Source organism: Citrus clementina, unplaced genomic scaffold (genome assembly GCF_000493195.1).
Source record: "Citrus clementina cultivar Clemenules unplaced genomic scaffold, Citrus_clementina_v1.0 scaffold_9, whole genome shotgun sequence".
NCBI lineage: Eukaryota > Viridiplantae > Streptophyta > Magnoliopsida > Sapindales > Rutaceae > Citrus > Citrus x clementina.
The window spans coordinates 29144262-29161352 of NW_006261964.1; the positions used below are offsets into that span (position 1 = coordinate 29144262).

General features: G+C 35.5%; 3 protein-coding genes, 3 non-coding genes and 1 pseudogene across 7 annotated transcripts; 2 read left to right on the forward strand and 5 right to left on the reverse strand.

Annotated features, from left to right (window-relative positions):
- The first annotated feature begins 1218 nt into the window (after positions 1 to 1218).
- Positions 1219 to 3646, forward strand: LOC18033298 (probable prolyl 4-hydroxylase 12). Its single transcript, XM_006421891.2, has 7 exons — positions 1219 to 1542; positions 1683 to 1802; positions 1991 to 2048; positions 2133 to 2234; positions 2602 to 2659; positions 2764 to 2936; positions 3031 to 3646. Exons 1-7 carry the CDS (start codon positions 1469 to 1471, stop codon positions 3382 to 3384), a joined length of 939 nt encoding a protein of 312 aa, XP_006421954.1. The 5' UTR covers positions 1219 to 1468; the 3' UTR covers positions 3385 to 3646.
- Positions 3647 to 3749: 103 nt separating this feature from the next.
- On the reverse strand, positions 3750 to 3859 carry LOC112095540 (annotated as a pseudogene).
- Positions 3860 to 4110: 251 nt separating this feature from the next.
- Positions 4111 to 4279, reverse strand: LOC112095538. Its single transcript, XR_002903914.1, has one exon. It is a non-coding gene; the product is annotated as a U4 spliceosomal RNA (small nuclear RNA).
- Positions 4280 to 4664: 385 nt separating this feature from the next.
- On the reverse strand, positions 4665 to 4859 carry LOC112095536. The gene has a single exon (XR_002903912.1). It is a non-coding gene; the product is annotated as a U2 spliceosomal RNA (small nuclear RNA).
- A 3507-nt stretch (positions 4860 to 8366) lies between these two features.
- LOC112095539 lies at positions 8367 to 8513 on the reverse strand. The gene has a single exon (XR_002903915.1). It is a non-coding gene; the product is annotated as a U4 spliceosomal RNA (small nuclear RNA).
- Positions 8384 to 14076, forward strand: LOC18032654 (kinesin-like protein KIN-10C). 2 transcript variants are annotated; one of them, XM_024179660.1, is made up of 18 exons: positions 8384 to 8953; positions 9628 to 9793; positions 9889 to 10089; positions 10193 to 10373; positions 10480 to 10685; positions 10792 to 11033; positions 11135 to 11189; positions 11476 to 11529; positions 11823 to 11879; positions 11963 to 12019; positions 12108 to 12161; positions 12258 to 12345; positions 12438 to 12724; positions 12819 to 12865; positions 13240 to 13261; positions 13352 to 13420; positions 13612 to 13650; positions 13892 to 14076. In XM_024179660.1, the coding sequence occupies exons 1-18, from the start codon at positions 8754 to 8756 to the stop codon at positions 13934 to 13936; spliced, it is 2070 nt and encodes a 689-aa protein (XP_024035428.1). In that variant the 5' UTR covers positions 8384 to 8753; the 3' UTR covers positions 13937 to 14076. The 2 variants fall into 2 exon arrangements, with proteins under 2 accessions (XP_024035428.1, XP_024035432.1); XM_024179664.1 differs by lacking the exons at positions 13612 to 13650; positions 13892 to 14076 and adding an exon at positions 13510 to 13572.
- Positions 14077 to 14528: 452 nt separating this feature from the next.
- On the reverse strand, positions 14529 to 16955 carry LOC18032074 (uncharacterized protein At3g49055). The gene is made up of 5 exons (XM_006421894.2): positions 16023 to 16955; positions 15602 to 15678; positions 15365 to 15476; positions 15152 to 15268; positions 14529 to 14940 (listed from the first exon to the last, which is right to left on the reverse strand). The coding sequence occupies exons 1-5, from the start codon at positions 16953 to 16955 to the stop codon at positions 14587 to 14589; spliced, it is 1593 nt and encodes a 530-aa protein (XP_006421957.2). The 3' UTR covers positions 14529 to 14586.
- Between the last annotated feature and the right edge of the window lie 136 nt (positions 16956 to 17091).

Sequence of the window (17091 nt, forward strand, 5' to 3'; positions counted from 1 at the left end):
CCAATAAAATGAAATCTTAAAATATGTATTACAGTCAAGGGAAACCTGTGGTGCAACTGTATTACCGTGCTACAGTTGCATTCAGCTGTTGGATGTCGGTGGATTCCACCAATCTAAGGTTGTGTTTACTTGCTGGAGTGGGAGTGAGAAGTGTGAATTTCTCTCACTCCAGCGTTTACTTCCTTAAAATGGGTTTACTTCCTTAAAATGGGAAGGGAGTGGGAATCCCACTCCGTGGGCCCCACTCATTTTTGGAGTGGGGAGTGGGACCTCGCCTCTTTTTACCCTTTTATTTTTTAATTTAATTTAATTTTTATAATTAATAAAATAAAATAAATAATATTATATTTATTTGAATAATAATATTATATTTAACTAAATAATAATTTGCATTGATTCTAAGTTAAAATTATTTTAAAATAATATTATTATATTAATAGAGAATTAATAAATATAATATTATTATATTTATTTTAAAAATAATACTACTATATTTATTTAATATTAATAATAATAAATAGTTTATTCTAAGAAAATATTAATTTTGTACTAAATAATATTATATTATTATTTTATATAATAATAAATTTAATATAATTATATTAAATAAAATAAGGTTTCACTTTATATTAAAATTAATAATTTATTGTTCATAATTAAGAATATTAATAATTATAATAAATTTACAAATATAATAAAAAAATATTATTCATTAAATATATTTTTTATTAGTTTTGTAATTAAAAACTATAATTCTTTAAATAAAGATAAAATTATAATTTGAAACTATTTACTCCCAATCCAAGACAAAGTAAACACATAAATTAGATTCTGATTTCTATTCCATACTTCCATTCCAATGTAAGTAAACAACCTACTCCCACTCCCACTCCACACTCCCAATCTTAGGATTCCCACTCTTCAGAATTCCCAATCCAATCCAAAAAATAAACGCTACCTAAGTGCATCCACCAGCTGGATGCAATTATAATACGGTACTACAGTTGCACTGTAGCTTAATTCCACAGTCAACCATTTTTCACACCCACACACGCTGAGATAATGTTCAAGTATCCTGTATACATTAGTGAGAAATTTTTGTTATGTATATTAAAAACAACCTCATCTTATACGAACGTCAATATTTTTTTTTGGAATTCAGCATGCATATAAAGGTGATGAGGTCCGAGTATTGTAATACCAAAACAGATTTAATACAAACTAATTTATCAATATTATTATTTCCTTCTTATTTTCACTCTGTTTCGGTAATTAATATGTGCAATTTACCCCCCAAAAAAAGGAGGGGTGGGAAAAAGAAAGCGAAAGTGAAAAATCATAAAGAAACGAATCGATATCACTTCACATTCATCATCATCACAGAGATATAGAGCAGACAACTCTTGAATCGGTTAGCCTGTTCTGTTGGCTTCGATCTTCAATCGCCTTCTCACAGAATTATAAATGCATGGCTTCGATTCGATTTGTATTTCTTGTTTTAGCTTTCACATCTTCCTTCGTTTCTTCTTCTTCTTCAGACAGGTATAAGAAACGTAACCACCGATCTCATTTTTAATATTTGAGAATTCATTTCAAGAAATGGGTAGTTCATATATCATCTGCTTACATTATTTTTCGTGTTTTGTTATTAATAGTCTTTCTTTGCAATGATTTTGTTTCAGTGGCCGGAAGGAATTGAGGAATAAAAAGGGAAACTGGGAAAGTGTCGTACAATTGCCTCACTCAATTAATTCTAAAAGAGTTGATCCATCACGAGTTACTCAGATCTCGTGGCGACCAAGGTCAGGTACTTACTATAATTCTATTGGCAGTAAAGAATTTCGTATTCCTGTAAAACAGTATCTTTATTAGCATTGTATCAAATTCTGCATAAACTACTCACAAGTTTTAGTTGTAGTATGCCCCCAACATTAATTGTGTGTTTACTAGCTTGTTTACATAAAATCTGATGTCACGTTTCTTGGAATAGGGTCTTTTTATATCGCGGCCTTCTGTCAAATGAAGAGTGTGACCACCTTATTTCACTGGTATAATACTGCGGTCCCTTTACATTGAGCACGTGAATTGACATTACACCTGGATTTGTTTTAGAGTGTTTATTTTGTGCGTAGGGCCATGGTGCAGAAAAAAAGTATAAGCGCACGGGTGAGGATCCTGAGAATGTTTCAAAGAACAAGCAGAATTCTAGTTTCAGAACTGAATTAAACATAGAAGTGAGTTTTCCAGTATCTCTATATAATTAACTTCTATGTGTTCTGTGCATAAGGTATTGACAAAACATTTTGAAGTAGGTGGCATCACTGCATGCCTTTTGATAATGTTTTCTTTTTCTCAACTCAAGGCAATTCAGATATGTATCTTTGGTGTGTGTTGGTTTGTGTGGGTGTGTGAGTATATAACAAGTCACCAACAATAAAAGATTTCATAGAGGAAGTGTTCATGCCATGATCTAGTTGTAGAAGGCTTAATCTTGTTGGTACCTTTACTTGAACTCCATACTTTTTAATGAACTTCTGGAAGGGCCTAAATATTCTGTCACATGCTTCCCTAGAACTTACTTCCAATCTTTGGGCATTCTAGGATGATATTGTTGCAAGGATAGAAGAAAAAATTTTAACATGGACTTTTCTTCCGAAAGGTATCTTCCTGAGTCCTGATCCTCGTCTTCTAAAATGCTAGTTTTTATAGAGATTTTACCTTCTAATTTCATGGGTTGTATACTTGATGTTCGTTGTCCTTCAGAGAACAGTAAACCTGTACATGTAATGCGATATGGGCTTGACGAGGCCAAAGAGAACTTAGATTATTTTGGTAATAAATCTGCACTAGGTTTAAGTCAGCCTCTGATGGCAACAGTGGTTTTGTATCTCTCAAATGTCACTCAAGGTGGTGAGCTGCTCTTCCCTAATTCAGAGGTGAGAGAAACTTGCTTTATCTTCTTGTATTATCATAATGAATGTAGGGTTCAAATAAACCTTTGCTCAACTGATGTTAGTTCAAATTGGTCAGGAAAAGGATAAGATGTGGTCTGATTGTGCAAAAACAAGCAATGTCCTAAGACCTGTCAAAGGCAATGCAATTTTGTTTTTTACTGTACACCCCAATGCTGCTCCTGATGAGAGTAGCTCTCATACCAGATGCCCAGTCCTTGAGGGGGAAATGTGGTCTGCTGTCAAATTCTTCCAAGTAAAAGCAGCCAATGCAGAAGAAGTTTTAATTGGTTCCGATAGCAATGAATGCACTGATGAAGATGATAATTGCCCTCATTGGGCAGCCGTTGGGGAATGTCAAAGGAATCCCGTCTACATGCTTGGTTCTCCTGATTACTATGGTACCTGCAGGAAGAGTTGTCATGCTTGTTGATTATTATTATTCATGTATTCCATTCCAGTTATTGTTTTCAATAATTAGGTAAAATTTTTTAGTTTGATTAGTAAATGATCTGCTTCAGCCTACTGAGATCTTTTTTGCTTGTGATGTTGCTGATAATATAGATTGCAGCAGTAACTGAGATGATGGATGTTGATGGATACATGTTGTATATTTTACTGGGTGTAAATTTGAATAAAGAATGCAGGAACAGGAATCCTACAATGTTATGTGATGATTGGAGAGAATGAATAAATTTTGGTAATGATGATATGGATTCACAACATTTTTGGCTTTGCCCAATATCATTCATAGACATCTTTATAATCGCAAGTTTGAACTTAATTTGGTAGGGAGCTGTACCCAGAAGTAGAAACTCCAAAAATTGGAGTGTGCTTCTAAAACTAGTGAGCACACGGTATTTTTTAGCAAAAGGCGAAAGACTAATCACTGTGCTCACCACGAGGCTCCAGTAATCAGCAGCTTACCGCATTAGTGCGATCGAGATCGATGTGGGACTGTTAGCTCTAATCTGCAAATAGTCTGTCCTACCCTTCTGATCGTTTTATGCACAACATTAAATAGCAAGGATCACGATTCTCCAAAAATACCAATGAACTCGCCTAGGCAACTAACTCACTATCTTCAATTTTATATTAAGAATTGATGTTCACTCAGACTCACATGAAGCAGTGCAAGTGTAACTAGAAACAATTTTTCGACTAAGAATTGTGTAGGTCTTTACCCCGTAGAGAGCCCTTCCAGAAATTCTCAAAGGCCAGGGCCAAACCCCAGGCCTAAGGGGGGATTTGGAAATACTTTTCAACCAGCAATAGACGCGCCTCGGATAGAACCTCAATAGCTGCGTCGATGCCCCAAGCGCAAAGATGGTTGCAACGTCTCGGTTGGCTCCCTTTTATAAAATGCCACTAAGATTCAACAAATATCCGTACTCGATGTGGAATTTTTGGGCCTCGCATACGGTGCCTCATTGAACATAACTAGTATCTGACCAGTAATTTAAGTGCATTTGTTGAGTCTGAACCAATCAACTTATCAAAATCTAATCCAATTCGATGTTCATTAATAAAGCCAGTAAGACTGTTGGTTTTAAACTGGGTGAAGAGATGACCAAATCGGGTCTTTCAGCAAAATTCCAAGCGCATTCGAATCAAATTGTTTTGTAAGCATGCAAAGATAATCCTCCTAATAACTGAGCAACTGGGCATTTTTGCCAACCCAATTTGAGAATAGAACTTTTATATAAAGACTTGGTGGGGTGCGCCTGGCCCGCGCAGTAGTGCAACGCATGGGCGACGCTTAGGGTTCACAGTAGCAAGCTACTGTATTGAACTCTCCCCTCAAAAAATTAATTTAATATCGTGTGGATCGATGATCCACATATCAGATATTAAACTGATAAGAACAGATACTACACTTGATCTTAGCCAAAAGGCCGAGAAAGGTATGCTTTTGGTCGTGTTATAGCTCTGCTTTTAAACCCGTGCCAGGCATATTTTATTTCTTTTGATCACTCGATGTGGGACTCAGGCAACTAAAAACGAGCTAATGGATTTAGGGTTCACGCAACAATAACCATCTAATTGAGATAAGTTTTCCAACCCAATGAAGATGGTGTTGTATTCAAAATTTGACATCACGGGTCTACGCCAAATTGTTTGTATCAGTATTATTTGGCTTCCGCTTCAGTTTTGGCTTAAGAACATAACTGCAGAACTATTTCCAATTTTCCATATATATCCAATTCTATCCTGAATGAAACTTTTTAACTCTGAACAAGGGTCTCACCATTTTTTATTCCACCAGCAATATTTGCCGACGATGCTGGGATCACCTCCAGCTACATCGGTGGAATCTTTTTCAGTTTGCTACATACAACTGCTTTCTCAATCTACACAGCTTTGGCAACTCCTTTGACACATTCATGTCGATCAGTTTGCTTTCTTTTATTTCTTTCTTCCCAAATTACACACAAGTAGCTAAAACCGCACAGTTACCAAAAGAGTTCTGGCATCTTTGCCTCACAGGAGCCAAAATATTCTCCTTAAGCAGTGAAGCAACCCACAAAATCCTGGTTGCTCTGGTTGCTTTCTTTGAACAACATCTGCCGTATTAACCTTGCCAAGAACCAAAGCCCAGGGAAAGACTTCGGCTTTCCATATCACTTTAAACTCTTTGAATTCATCCCGAGAACTCTTTTCAGCCAAAACTCTGCCCTCGTCTCATCAATGTTTACACGATCTAACATCCTCATAAGACTTTAAATTCCTTCAAAACTCTGAATTCTAGTTTCAACTCACACTTTATGGGGAAGGAACTGATCTGGAAAAGATGGAGACATTCTTATTGGTGTAAATCTTCCCGGACTTTTATTTGCTGTTCATTTTTTCTTTCTAGTTTCATTCTATGATCTAACATAGTTTATATACCAATACATAAATTTCCCAATAAATTCTAAAAGCTGATAAATCAACAAAAGGAACATTCACATCCAAACTGGTAACAAAACGAGAAACATAATCAAATTTACATAAAGTTTCTACCACTTTTATTTCACTCAGTAAATAAACAAAAAATTAGTAACCAAAATTAAACCCTTATCAATCAAATGCCGGTACAAAATTCATGTAAAACAAAGTAAAAAACTTCTCACGTATATGTGGGATATAAAGCAAGTGTGCAAATAGGTATCATCCAGAATTTACTTAAAGAAGGAAAAAAAATTTCCCATAGATCAGATTCACACACCAGAATTGAACTGCTGTTTAGATTCCAAAGAAGAGCTAGCTTTTTTCAAAGAACAAGAAGACTTGAAAGCCTCAATCTGTGATTGGCATTTCACGTAGTCTCCTTTGTTTTCTTCCAAGCATTTCTTCAGAGCCTCGACATCGCACGGTGACATAATCTTCTTCGCACCGTTACTCTCTGCCGTCTCCTCCATCGATTCCAATACCAAAAGTCAAAACCACCTTGTTTGATTCCTGATAAATCCGAAGAGAAAGCCCAGGTTCAGCGACTTAAAATCCTTTTTGGTTATTATCTTGTTCCTCCCTCTTTTTTAAGAAAGTAACATGTTAGTCCACAGATTTAACACTTGTTTAAAATTAATTATCCGTTACCAAACCCATATTTTCTAACAATAGCCTGAAATTTTGAAGAATAAAATTTGATCACAAATATGCATTCTCTATTTCTTCAACAGCAGTTTTCTCTAATATAAGAAAAAGAAGAAGAAAATATTTTAAAACCAAATGTTTGCCAAATTTTATATTAACCCGCTGTATCTCTTTTATTAATTATTATCTTTATTATATTCAACTTTTCCATCACCTCTTTGTTTTACTACACTTCACAAAGCAAACATTATCTTCTCATATATAAAAAAGCACCTCTCTCATTCAAGTGACGGTATCCTTAATTTCTAATTTCACCTTGGCATCCATTACTTAATTACACTTCCAATATGCATTCTCCACATTTAGTCTCCTCTCACTGAATTAGAAACATGAACCACCAACCATCAAACTAAATAATGGATGTAAATATAACTAATAACTACTAATAGATTTACAAATTAATAGATGGGGTGGATACCATTACAAGAGTCTAGACTCTTAAATTTTTTTTTTAATATATAATATCATAAAACTATTGTAGTCTCAAATTTTTTAAAATGCTTCTATTGATTAGTAAAAGTTTTTTAAATCTCTCCTTGTGAAGAATGCTAAGTCAGTGGACTAATTTGCTAATTGTGTAAAATATAGAGATAAATTTGATGATATCCCAATTCTTTTCATATCTTTCGATAATAAGGCATTTATTAATTTTCAAATTAGAGAATTGTAATCACCAAGTAATAATACTTGATAAAATAAAGGTGGAAACGAGAATGGATACGGTAAGCCCCACGCCAATCTAAAAGTAGGAAATGGAAGTGTGATTCCTAAGGGGGCTTGCAAATCAATTCCTTTTCATCGGACTGACTATTTTAACCCTATCGAAATTATCTAATTTCAATTTTATCTTTCATTAAAATATTAAAAAAATAGATTGATGGTAGTGATGAATATTGATGAATATGGATGATGATAATGAATATTGATGATGCTACATCATCAAATCTAATGAGGAAGTCACAGTAGCTAAGAGATCTTGTTCTTCGTGATCATTATGGGAATATTGATGATGAGATTGTTGATGAATATTGAATATGACATTAACGGCCACCTTTTGCCCTCAAATTTGCTGTTGATGTATGAATAGAACGACGAAGTCGCTAGTGAGAAGAGAGCATACCGTGTCCTTAATGTTTATCCAATAAAATGAAATCTTGAAATATGTATCACAGTGAACCACTTTTCACACACACGCGAGATAATGTTCAAGTATCCTGTATACACTAGTGAGAGAGAATTTTTGTTATGTAAATTAAAAACAACCACCTCATCTTATGCGAACATCAATATTTGGATTTGGAATTCAGCATGCCTATAAAAGGTGATGAGGTCCGAGTCTTGTAATACCAAAACAGATTTAATACAAACTAATTTATCAAATATTATTATTTTCTTCTTATTTTCACTCTGTTTCGGTAATTAATATGTGCAATTTACCCCCCAAAAAAAAGGAGGGGTGGGAAAAAGAAAGCGAAAGTGAAAAATCACTCTGTTTTGGAGTGTGCTCCTAAAACTAGCTTTACTGCATTGATGCATTCGAGACCGCTGTGGGACTGTACTCTCTTATTAGTTCTAATCTGCATATAATCTACTATCCTTTTGTTGGTTTTATGCACATGTTATAATAGCTTACGATTCTCAAAATGTACTGACGACTTGCCAAGGCAAATAACTCATTGATCTTGAATTTGACGGTGAGGCTTTGATGTTCACTCACTCTCATGAAACAGTTCAAGTGCATAACTACGATAGTTCAAAATTTTCAACTAAGAATTGTAGGGCTTTATCCCGGAGGGAGCCCTTCCAGAAATTCTCGAAGGCCAGGGCCAAACCCAGGCCTAAGAGGGGGTTTGGAAATAGTGTTCAACCAGCAATAGACGCGCCTCGGAAGCTCACTAGCCGCGTCATTGCCCCAAGCGCAAAGACGGTTACAACGACCCATTCTGGCTGTAGAAGCAGATGAGTTTACAGTAATACCCCTCATTTATAACACTAACCTCAAAAGCGGCGTGAGTGCGAGAGGAGCGCCAGAACAAACAAAATTTGAAATCCAAAGAAGGCTCATTTCACCAACTCAAGAAAACTTTCTCTGCAATCTTCAATCATCATTTTTCCACAATTCCCAAAGTAACATCTCATTCTTTCGGTTTTGCTTTGCTACGAATCATGGAAACACTCAAACCGGACAAGCTCGACCGGACCAAAGCCGACACGGGGTTGAACATAAGTAAAAAAGCCAGAGTGATTGCAAAGATAAGAGGATTTGCAGATCTGGAGGCTGAATCTGCGAATTGGGTTTGCATTCAAAAGCCTAATGGAGAGGATTCTGATTCTGTTACCGTTTCTTTTGGAGAACAACCAAGCAGGTGAAAAAAAAATCACTGTTTGATTTCTTGAGTTATGTAATTAGTGATAATTTTTGAGGAAATTCGATGGTGTTTGTCTCTGAATTGGGAATTTATCAACTGGATGTCATTTCTTTTTGGTTGAAATGAATCATTAAGTTATGAGTTTGATGGATATTGTTAATGAAAATTAAAGAAATGGAAATATATGTTCTATTTGCTTGCTGTCAATTCTTTGAATTACGAGGTTGATTGTTTATGTGTTTTTTAGTTTTTGGTCTTAAGAACTAATCGTTCTGTGAGAAAGTAAAGTGCAGAAGTGTAATGGACTTCAAAGTTCAAATGTTGAACTTCGGATTTATTTGTAAAATTTCGGTCCTCTTTTTGATGATCATGTCACTTGCTTCATAGAGTTTTATTATTAAAAATTTAATGTTGGAGTTCAGATGGATATGAATGTTTCAACATCAAATGGATGTCAATCTTTTCTCTTAGAAAACATGTTTAATTGGATTAATAGAGACTTTCGAACAAGAATTGAACTTTGCAATGAACTATAAAACAATTAGCAATTGTTTCCTTTTACCTTTTTTTTTTAGTGTGTACTATAATGGGTTATGGAAAATAAAGAATGGTTTCTTTTTACATTTTTTAGTGTGGTATTATAATGGATTAGGTACTTCTTTCTCTTGCAGTCGTAAAGAGTGTTACAAATTGGATTATTGTTATGAGCAAAATGAAGGCAATGGCATAATTTTTGCAAGAGAAGTAAAGCCCCTAATATCTGAAGTTTTTAATGGTATTAATGCAACTATTGTTGCTTGTGGAGCAAAAGGGAGTGGAAAAACTCGTGTGATTCAGGTGGAAATTAAATCATCTCTGGTTTTGTTTTTCTTTATTTTACTTGTGGTTTGTGTATGGATGATGCTTACTTATGGAATAAATTTACTATGAAGGGTTCTTATGAGGAACCAGGTTTGGCAGCACTAGCTGTGGATGAAATTCTTTCTATTTCTGAGAAGATGGGAAAATCAATTACAATATCATTTTATGAGATTTTTCAAGACCATGTGTATGATCTCCTAGATCCTAAACAACAAGAAGTCCAAATACTGGAAAACGGTCAAGGCAAAATTCAACTCAAAGGACTTTCTCAGGTAAGATATATTTTGTCTTCTGTTTATTGGACTCTAGGGAGTTGAAAGGGTTGGCCTCGGTGTTTCATGTCTTGTGACCTTCCATTTTCTTCTGATTTTTTAGGTTCCTGTGAAATCCATTTCTGAATTTCAAAAATTATACATTAGCATGCATAACTCACGAAAACCAGTGCAAAAGATAACGATGGATCTTCCCCGCCGGAGCCACAAAGGCTTGATAGTAAATGTATCACCTGTGTCTAATTTTCTTCCCACGGGCAAGATGAATTTTGTTGACTTGGCAGGTTCTGATTTATTCACTCCGTAAATATAAATATTGTTCAACATTCCTTGTAGAACTGGTATATGTTTATTTTTTTTTGTCCCTTTGTTTGATGTTTCCTTTATCAGGTTACCAAGATATTCGAAGAAAGAGCACTGAAGGCTCCATATTTGTGGAGAATACAAAAGTTAATAAGTCCATATATACATTATTTAATGTTGTTTATGCTTTGAATGCCAATGAAAGTCATGTGCCATATCGGGAGAGCAAACTTACACGAATGTTGCAAGAATCTCTAGGATGCAAAAGCAAAATTCTGATGCTCACTTGCTTGGTATGCTATCGGGCCTCTGGTCTTTTTTTTTTTAATTTATTTAAAATGAAATTTTTGGGTATTAAATTTGGTCAACTTAGTTTCTTCTTGTCTTTTTTGATTGTAGAGTCCATCTTTCTGCCAAGATTCCATGTATATAGTGAGTTTAGCATCTCGGTGTTGCCAAGGCATTAATCCCACTGTCTCAGACTCCACAAAGAAAACCAAAAGTTTAGTAAGCTCAATGTTGCTTTCTTCTCATAAAAATCAGTTACCCAGAAGTGTTTCTACCACTAAAACACAAACTGGGAGCCAAATGCATTCTTCTACAAAGAAAGCCACTGGTGTGGCTTCTGCGGTGAAAGGAAGGTATTCACTGAAGTTTTCTGTTCAAGTTAGGTACACCTCTCCCTCTTATTGTATTTATAATCAATTCCATTGATATATTATATTTTTCTCGTTACCTGAAGGAAACTGTTTGATGAAGCAATTCAGTCAACTAAATCCGAGAAGATGTCTCAAAAGGTATTCACTTTCTTACTTTTGCAATGGGTATCAGGCAATCATAGTTATGTTAATCTTTTGGGCAAATCAGATAGGCTCAAAAGTAAAATCCAGGTACTAGCAAAGATGCTAAGCTAAGTAGAAATATTAAAACATCCTTCAGCTAAAACTACCACTGCGTTTCATTTGACTTCTTTATTACTTACAATGAAGGGAACATATTATTGTTAGGAAAATTTTGTATTGACGTGCGGAACATATTATGTTTCTATAACCTATCATAATACCCTCTAACACTTTAATGCAGGAGAGTTCTTCATCAGATATGGCTTCAACTATCCAATCTTTGGTAGAGGAACAAGTAAGTTTTTCTCCAAAACTTATTATTTCATGCTTTGGAGGTAGAAAAGGTTGTATATGCTGATCTTTTGGTACATGTTGCTTAATTTTATTTACTAACTGCCACTTTAATGGATTCTTGTTCTTAAGGTGTTCAACCTAATAGTCATTTTGATTGGGTAAATCAGGAGAAAATAAATTACAACAGTTTACTTGCTTAAATATGTGATCCTAGATAATACGTAAAGATTTAAGTAACAACATTCTTCCTTGAATTTCAGTTATCTGACTGATTTTAATTGATATCTTCTGTAGGGAAGCTCTGTAACTGTAGCTATAGTGGATAAAGATTCATCTTCTGAAGTGGAAAAGGCAATAATCTATTTGCTAATAATTAAAATCTCATATGAATTTATAATAGTTGTTTGACTGATGTTAACTGATATTTTATGTAGGAAAGCTCTGCACCCAATGCTATGGTGGATAAAGGTTTAACTTCTATAGAGGAAAAGGCAATAATTTATTCACTAATAATTTCATGATCTCATATGAGTTTTGCAAGAAGTTTTTGAATTAACATTTTGCTTACATCATTTTCAGGATGATTCTCCGTTAGCAATTGTTTATCAGCAAGAAACAACTGAATCGGATAAGGTGGTTAACTCTTCTTTGTGGTTTAAATACTTGGCTGTCTGATGCCTCTTTGTGTAAGTGCTCTTTTTGTCTAAGTGCTCTTTTTGTCTTTCCTAGGATTCTTTTCTGCACACACAGGAAAATCAAGGGAAGATTACTCCGAATGCCGATAGGAGCTTGAAGGATTTGTCCTTGGTTGAAGAAAGTATGTACATACAAATCATAAAAGCCGGTGAGCTACATGTGTATGTGAATAATTTTTGTTTTATGTGCTTTTTGCTTGTATTCTTGTGACAGGGCAAATGATAGACAAGGAAAATAATCATTTACTCATCAACAAAGATATGTCACCACCACTTAGTGAGCGACTGCAAGAAATATCTAATAACTTGAAGCAGCTAATTTCATCAACTCCACAGTGCATAGAGATCCCGCCAAAGAATGATACTTCAAATATTCAAGCTTGTGCTGATATTGTGGAACCAAAAACTCCTGACGGGAGTATGATAGTGTATGAAAAATGGGAGATCGCAAACATGAAAAGTCCTTGGGAAACATTTAACATGCGTAGTTCTGGAATGAAGGTTTTATAAAATTGCTTTTCTATTTTTGCATTCCTCTGAATTAATTACTTGGATTCAATTTACGAATTTCACTTTCTATTTTGTGTTGCTACAGAACTCCCTTGTTCAGGAATATCTAAAGCTTTTAAACACTGGTGGCAAGTAAGTAAATGCTTTTTATGTCTGGTAAACAAATTTTTACTTGAAACTGTCCTCTTCTTTTGTTGTAGTACTATTGATTTTGCGTCTTAATTCAGAAATCCACTATATTTGCCCAAAAGCTACATTTCTTTGAAGAATTTTTTTTTTTTATCATTGCACATCTCCAGCAATTAAGGGGAAAAAAAAGACATAAATATTGTTTTTAAACCATGAGAAACTTTATGTAGGTGAGTTCCAAAACCCATTGAACAAAATGTAAGTGTTAAAACCGCATTAACTACAAAATGTAAGCATGAGTTCCAAAACCCATGCTTCTTGTTATATACTTTCCTCGTAGTTGACTTATTTATTTAGTTTTTTTTTTGGGTCAACAGGGAAGACTTGAAAAGACTAAAGGTGAGGAACATCTTAATTTTTAAAATTGAGACGATTGTTTACTATTCACCTACATGCATGATTGATGTATCAAATTGATAAATCATGCAGGGGATTGGAGAAAAGAGAGCCAGCTACATACTTGAACTGCGTGAAGAATCACCAGAACCTTTTAAGAATGTGAGCATGAAACCAGATTTTCACATATCATATGATTCATATCTGAAACTTAGTATGATCTACATAACAACTTAATATTTGTTTTGCAGCTTGATGATTTGAAAGACATTGGACTTAGATTTTCACATATCATATGATTCATATCTGAAACTTAGTATGATCTACATAACAACTTAATATTTGTTTTGCAGCTTGATGATTTGAAAGACATTGGACTTTCGGCCAAGCAGGTAATTTGTGTTATTGACGGTTTAGTCTTTCATATTTCCTCTTTTTTTTGGTCTTAAAATTTCACTTTGAAGATGTATGGCACCTGGAGCTATTTTTATCTCATACTCAGCACAACTGGTAATTCAGCTAGAATCATGTTGTCCGGTGCAAAGCATGTGTTCTAGATGGTTTATTCAAATTACAAAATACGAATTTTAATAGCTTACATTTAACTAAATGTATTTTTGTTCGTGTATGCAGATAAAGGGGATGATGAAAAAGGAAATGGAATGTCTTTTCAACTGAATATTCAAAAAATCGTGTGGATTTGACTGTAAAGATAGAACATTTAGTAGTGGCAACACGAGTTGCTACTTATTTTTTTTTTTGGTGTCCTTATACTATTCCCTGTTGTGCAATGTGACTTTGGCTTGTTCTTGTATTCTAATACCAAAGTTTCCTAAATTTACTAGTGTTAATTTCAGAGAAAAAGAGTTATTCTCATTAGGTCTAATTCCAATGAACTACATGAGTACATATATATTAAGGTGGCCGGTATTCCAGCTCACTAAATCAGAAGCAAATTCCTTCAAATCAGGAATCCCACTAAATTAGGAGACTAACTAAAATTAAAATTAGTGAACAACTAAATCTCCTTATTAGGTAATAAAATAATAAATAAATAAAATCTAAATGCTAATATGTACAGTGAATCTACAACTAGTTTATGTTTTTACCTTGGATTGGCATTTTAATTTTCTTTCTATTAAATGCATAAGGGGAAGAGGGGTAAAAGGAAATACAAAAGAATGAATGAACAAACAAACACAATAGATGCGAATGAAGACAGAAGAATAGATTATACAAGCAAAAACATGGAGTAATTTTACAATAAGGGATTCCTTTGTAAAATTACTCCAAAATCACCACTCATGAGAAGATTGTGACGTGATGATTCAAACACAATAATGAATCAAGGCCTGCATTTCTGGGATCATTCGTCTCACATTCGGAACCCTACCATCTGTGTTATTGGCTGCATTCAATCTAAAGAGTCGCCATGGCCAACATATGTATCTCACCTTATGGCGACTCTGTTCTTTGCTTTCTGCTTCTTCTAGTTGTTTCGTTAGTTCCTCAATCCTCTCACGAAGTTCTGCTGCTCTGCCGTCAGCCAGCTGCAGGGAGGTCTCTGCTGCTGCCTGGGCAGCCATTGCAGCAGCTGCAAGTTCTTCTTTCAGCTTTATCTTGCCATTTGAAACCTCCAATGCAGCCTTTGTTTTCTCCAACTCTTGCTTCAAAATGAAAACCTAGTGAAACATCAATGCTAGGCATTTTAACTTCAATACATGTACGATAGAAAGAAAGTTCATCCAGTTTGTCACTGTACAGAAAATTTTTTGAAAATAGAGAGGAGAAGGAAACCAATCGATAAGCATTGATGGTAAGAGCAAGATAATACAGATTGATTGGAAGAGCAACCATAAGTATTAAATGTGCATATTGAATAGTGATATTTACCAATTTGTCACGTTCTTCAATCTCGAATTTCCCAGCTTCCACTTCCAACTCACAAGCTTTCCTCCACCTAGCAACATCTTCTTCAGTTTCTTTTATCTCGGAGAGGAGTTCCTCAACCTTAAATCAAACAGAACAGAAGAACGCAATTAGAAATTGAATGAACAAGGCTCGAAAATGCATAAAATATTCTTGCTATAAATAACAGATAATTACGCTTTGAGCTAACACCCTCTCTCTGTCTTCCAACTCTTTGATGTATAATACGTTTTCTTCAATTGTTTTAGCTTGTTTCTCTGTAAGACTCTGTAGTCGCTCGGTATCTGACCTGAAAAAGGAACAATGATTACAAACAACCACAACAATTACAGATGAAATTGATTAATTCTGTTCTACCTCCTATCTGACAATCAAAATGGAATACACTAAAACGGCAATCCAATGAAGAAACACCTAGATTCTTCCAGAGATCTCCTCAACTGTGTGATTTCCAGCCGTAAATTCTTCATCATCCTCTCTACAGTTGAGGCCTGTAAGCACAGAGATTACAAATAAAAATGTTTCTCCAACACATTATCCTTGAAGAGTACATGATTTAACAATTAACATGATGCAGGACATAATCCATTCTTCACGAAAACTTCTCTGCAGCAACAATTCTCATCTTCGCCGCCTCCATGACAAATTGAAGCTATTAGAGACATTACTAGATAAATTACCTATCCCATAATCATAGAACTTCAGCTTATGTCAAAATTTTCTTTGGCGACTATGTGTCAGTACAATTGAAACGCCACATCTTGTATTTGCAAACTAAATTCCACTCTAAAAAAATATTGAGCCTAATGGGAAGTGTAGAGTTGAGCATACGTACCAAACTGACAACTTCCTCTTCACACTCGCTATTATCCGATTTATTACCTGCGGTTGAAGCAACATCAGCCCCCGAACTGTCTGGTGACTGCCCATTACTTCCGGTACTCCCCATCATGAACCCAAATCCTACTCTCTGCAACCCGCGCTCCGCAAATTGCAACAACGGCACTCTCCTCTGCTCACAATTACCTTTCAACTTATTCAAACTCTTTTCCACTGCCTCTTTCTCAACCAATGCTACCCTCAACAGAGTATTTATGTCGCGATTCTCTTCCGTCAAACCCACCACACTCTTCTCCAATTCCTTCTTTTCCATGTTCTTGCCTTCTTTAAACTCACTCACTCTTGCTTCTGCTTTGCTTGCTAGTATTGCCAGAGCTGCTGTTTCTTCTTCCCATAATGCCATTGATTCTCGGTCCAATTTCCTTTCCACCTTCCGATTGCCACCGCTGCTTTCTCCCTCAATCACTTTCTCATCATCTAAGCATTCGATTATGTTCACTAACTTCTCCTTAGCTGATTTAACAAACTCCAATCCTTTTAACAAGAACTCCTTGTGTGCTCCCTTCTCGAATTCGAGAGCTCTGATCCTTTCTTCACGCCTGCTTGCCTCTTCTGTTTGAGCCATTTTATCGCGCAGAGCGTCTCTTTCTGGCGATATCTCGTCCATCATTTCCAATAAGCTTCCGCTGCGACTGGTTGTCTCGTCTTTTCCTTGCTGGAGAACGAGTATATTCTCCTCCGACGCGGCAGATTTTGATTGGAGGCTTGGGTACGCCGGGCGGAGAGAGTCGAGCTCGGCGTGAAGATGATCACGATCACGGATGCAGGCTTCCGGGTCGATCGGGGAATCCGAGCCGTCGATGGGATCAGTTGGGGAGTCTGGACTGTTGATTTCGGGCAGTGATGGATTCTCAGAAGTGGTTCCCATTGTTAATAGAAAATAAGTAAGATGATTAGGGAATTCTCATTACATAGCTGCGAAGGCTACCAGTCAAAGAAGTGGAGGGAAGGACGGTTTGGTAAGAAAACAGTAAAATTTGAGTCAGTTTGGGTTTTGGCGCGGG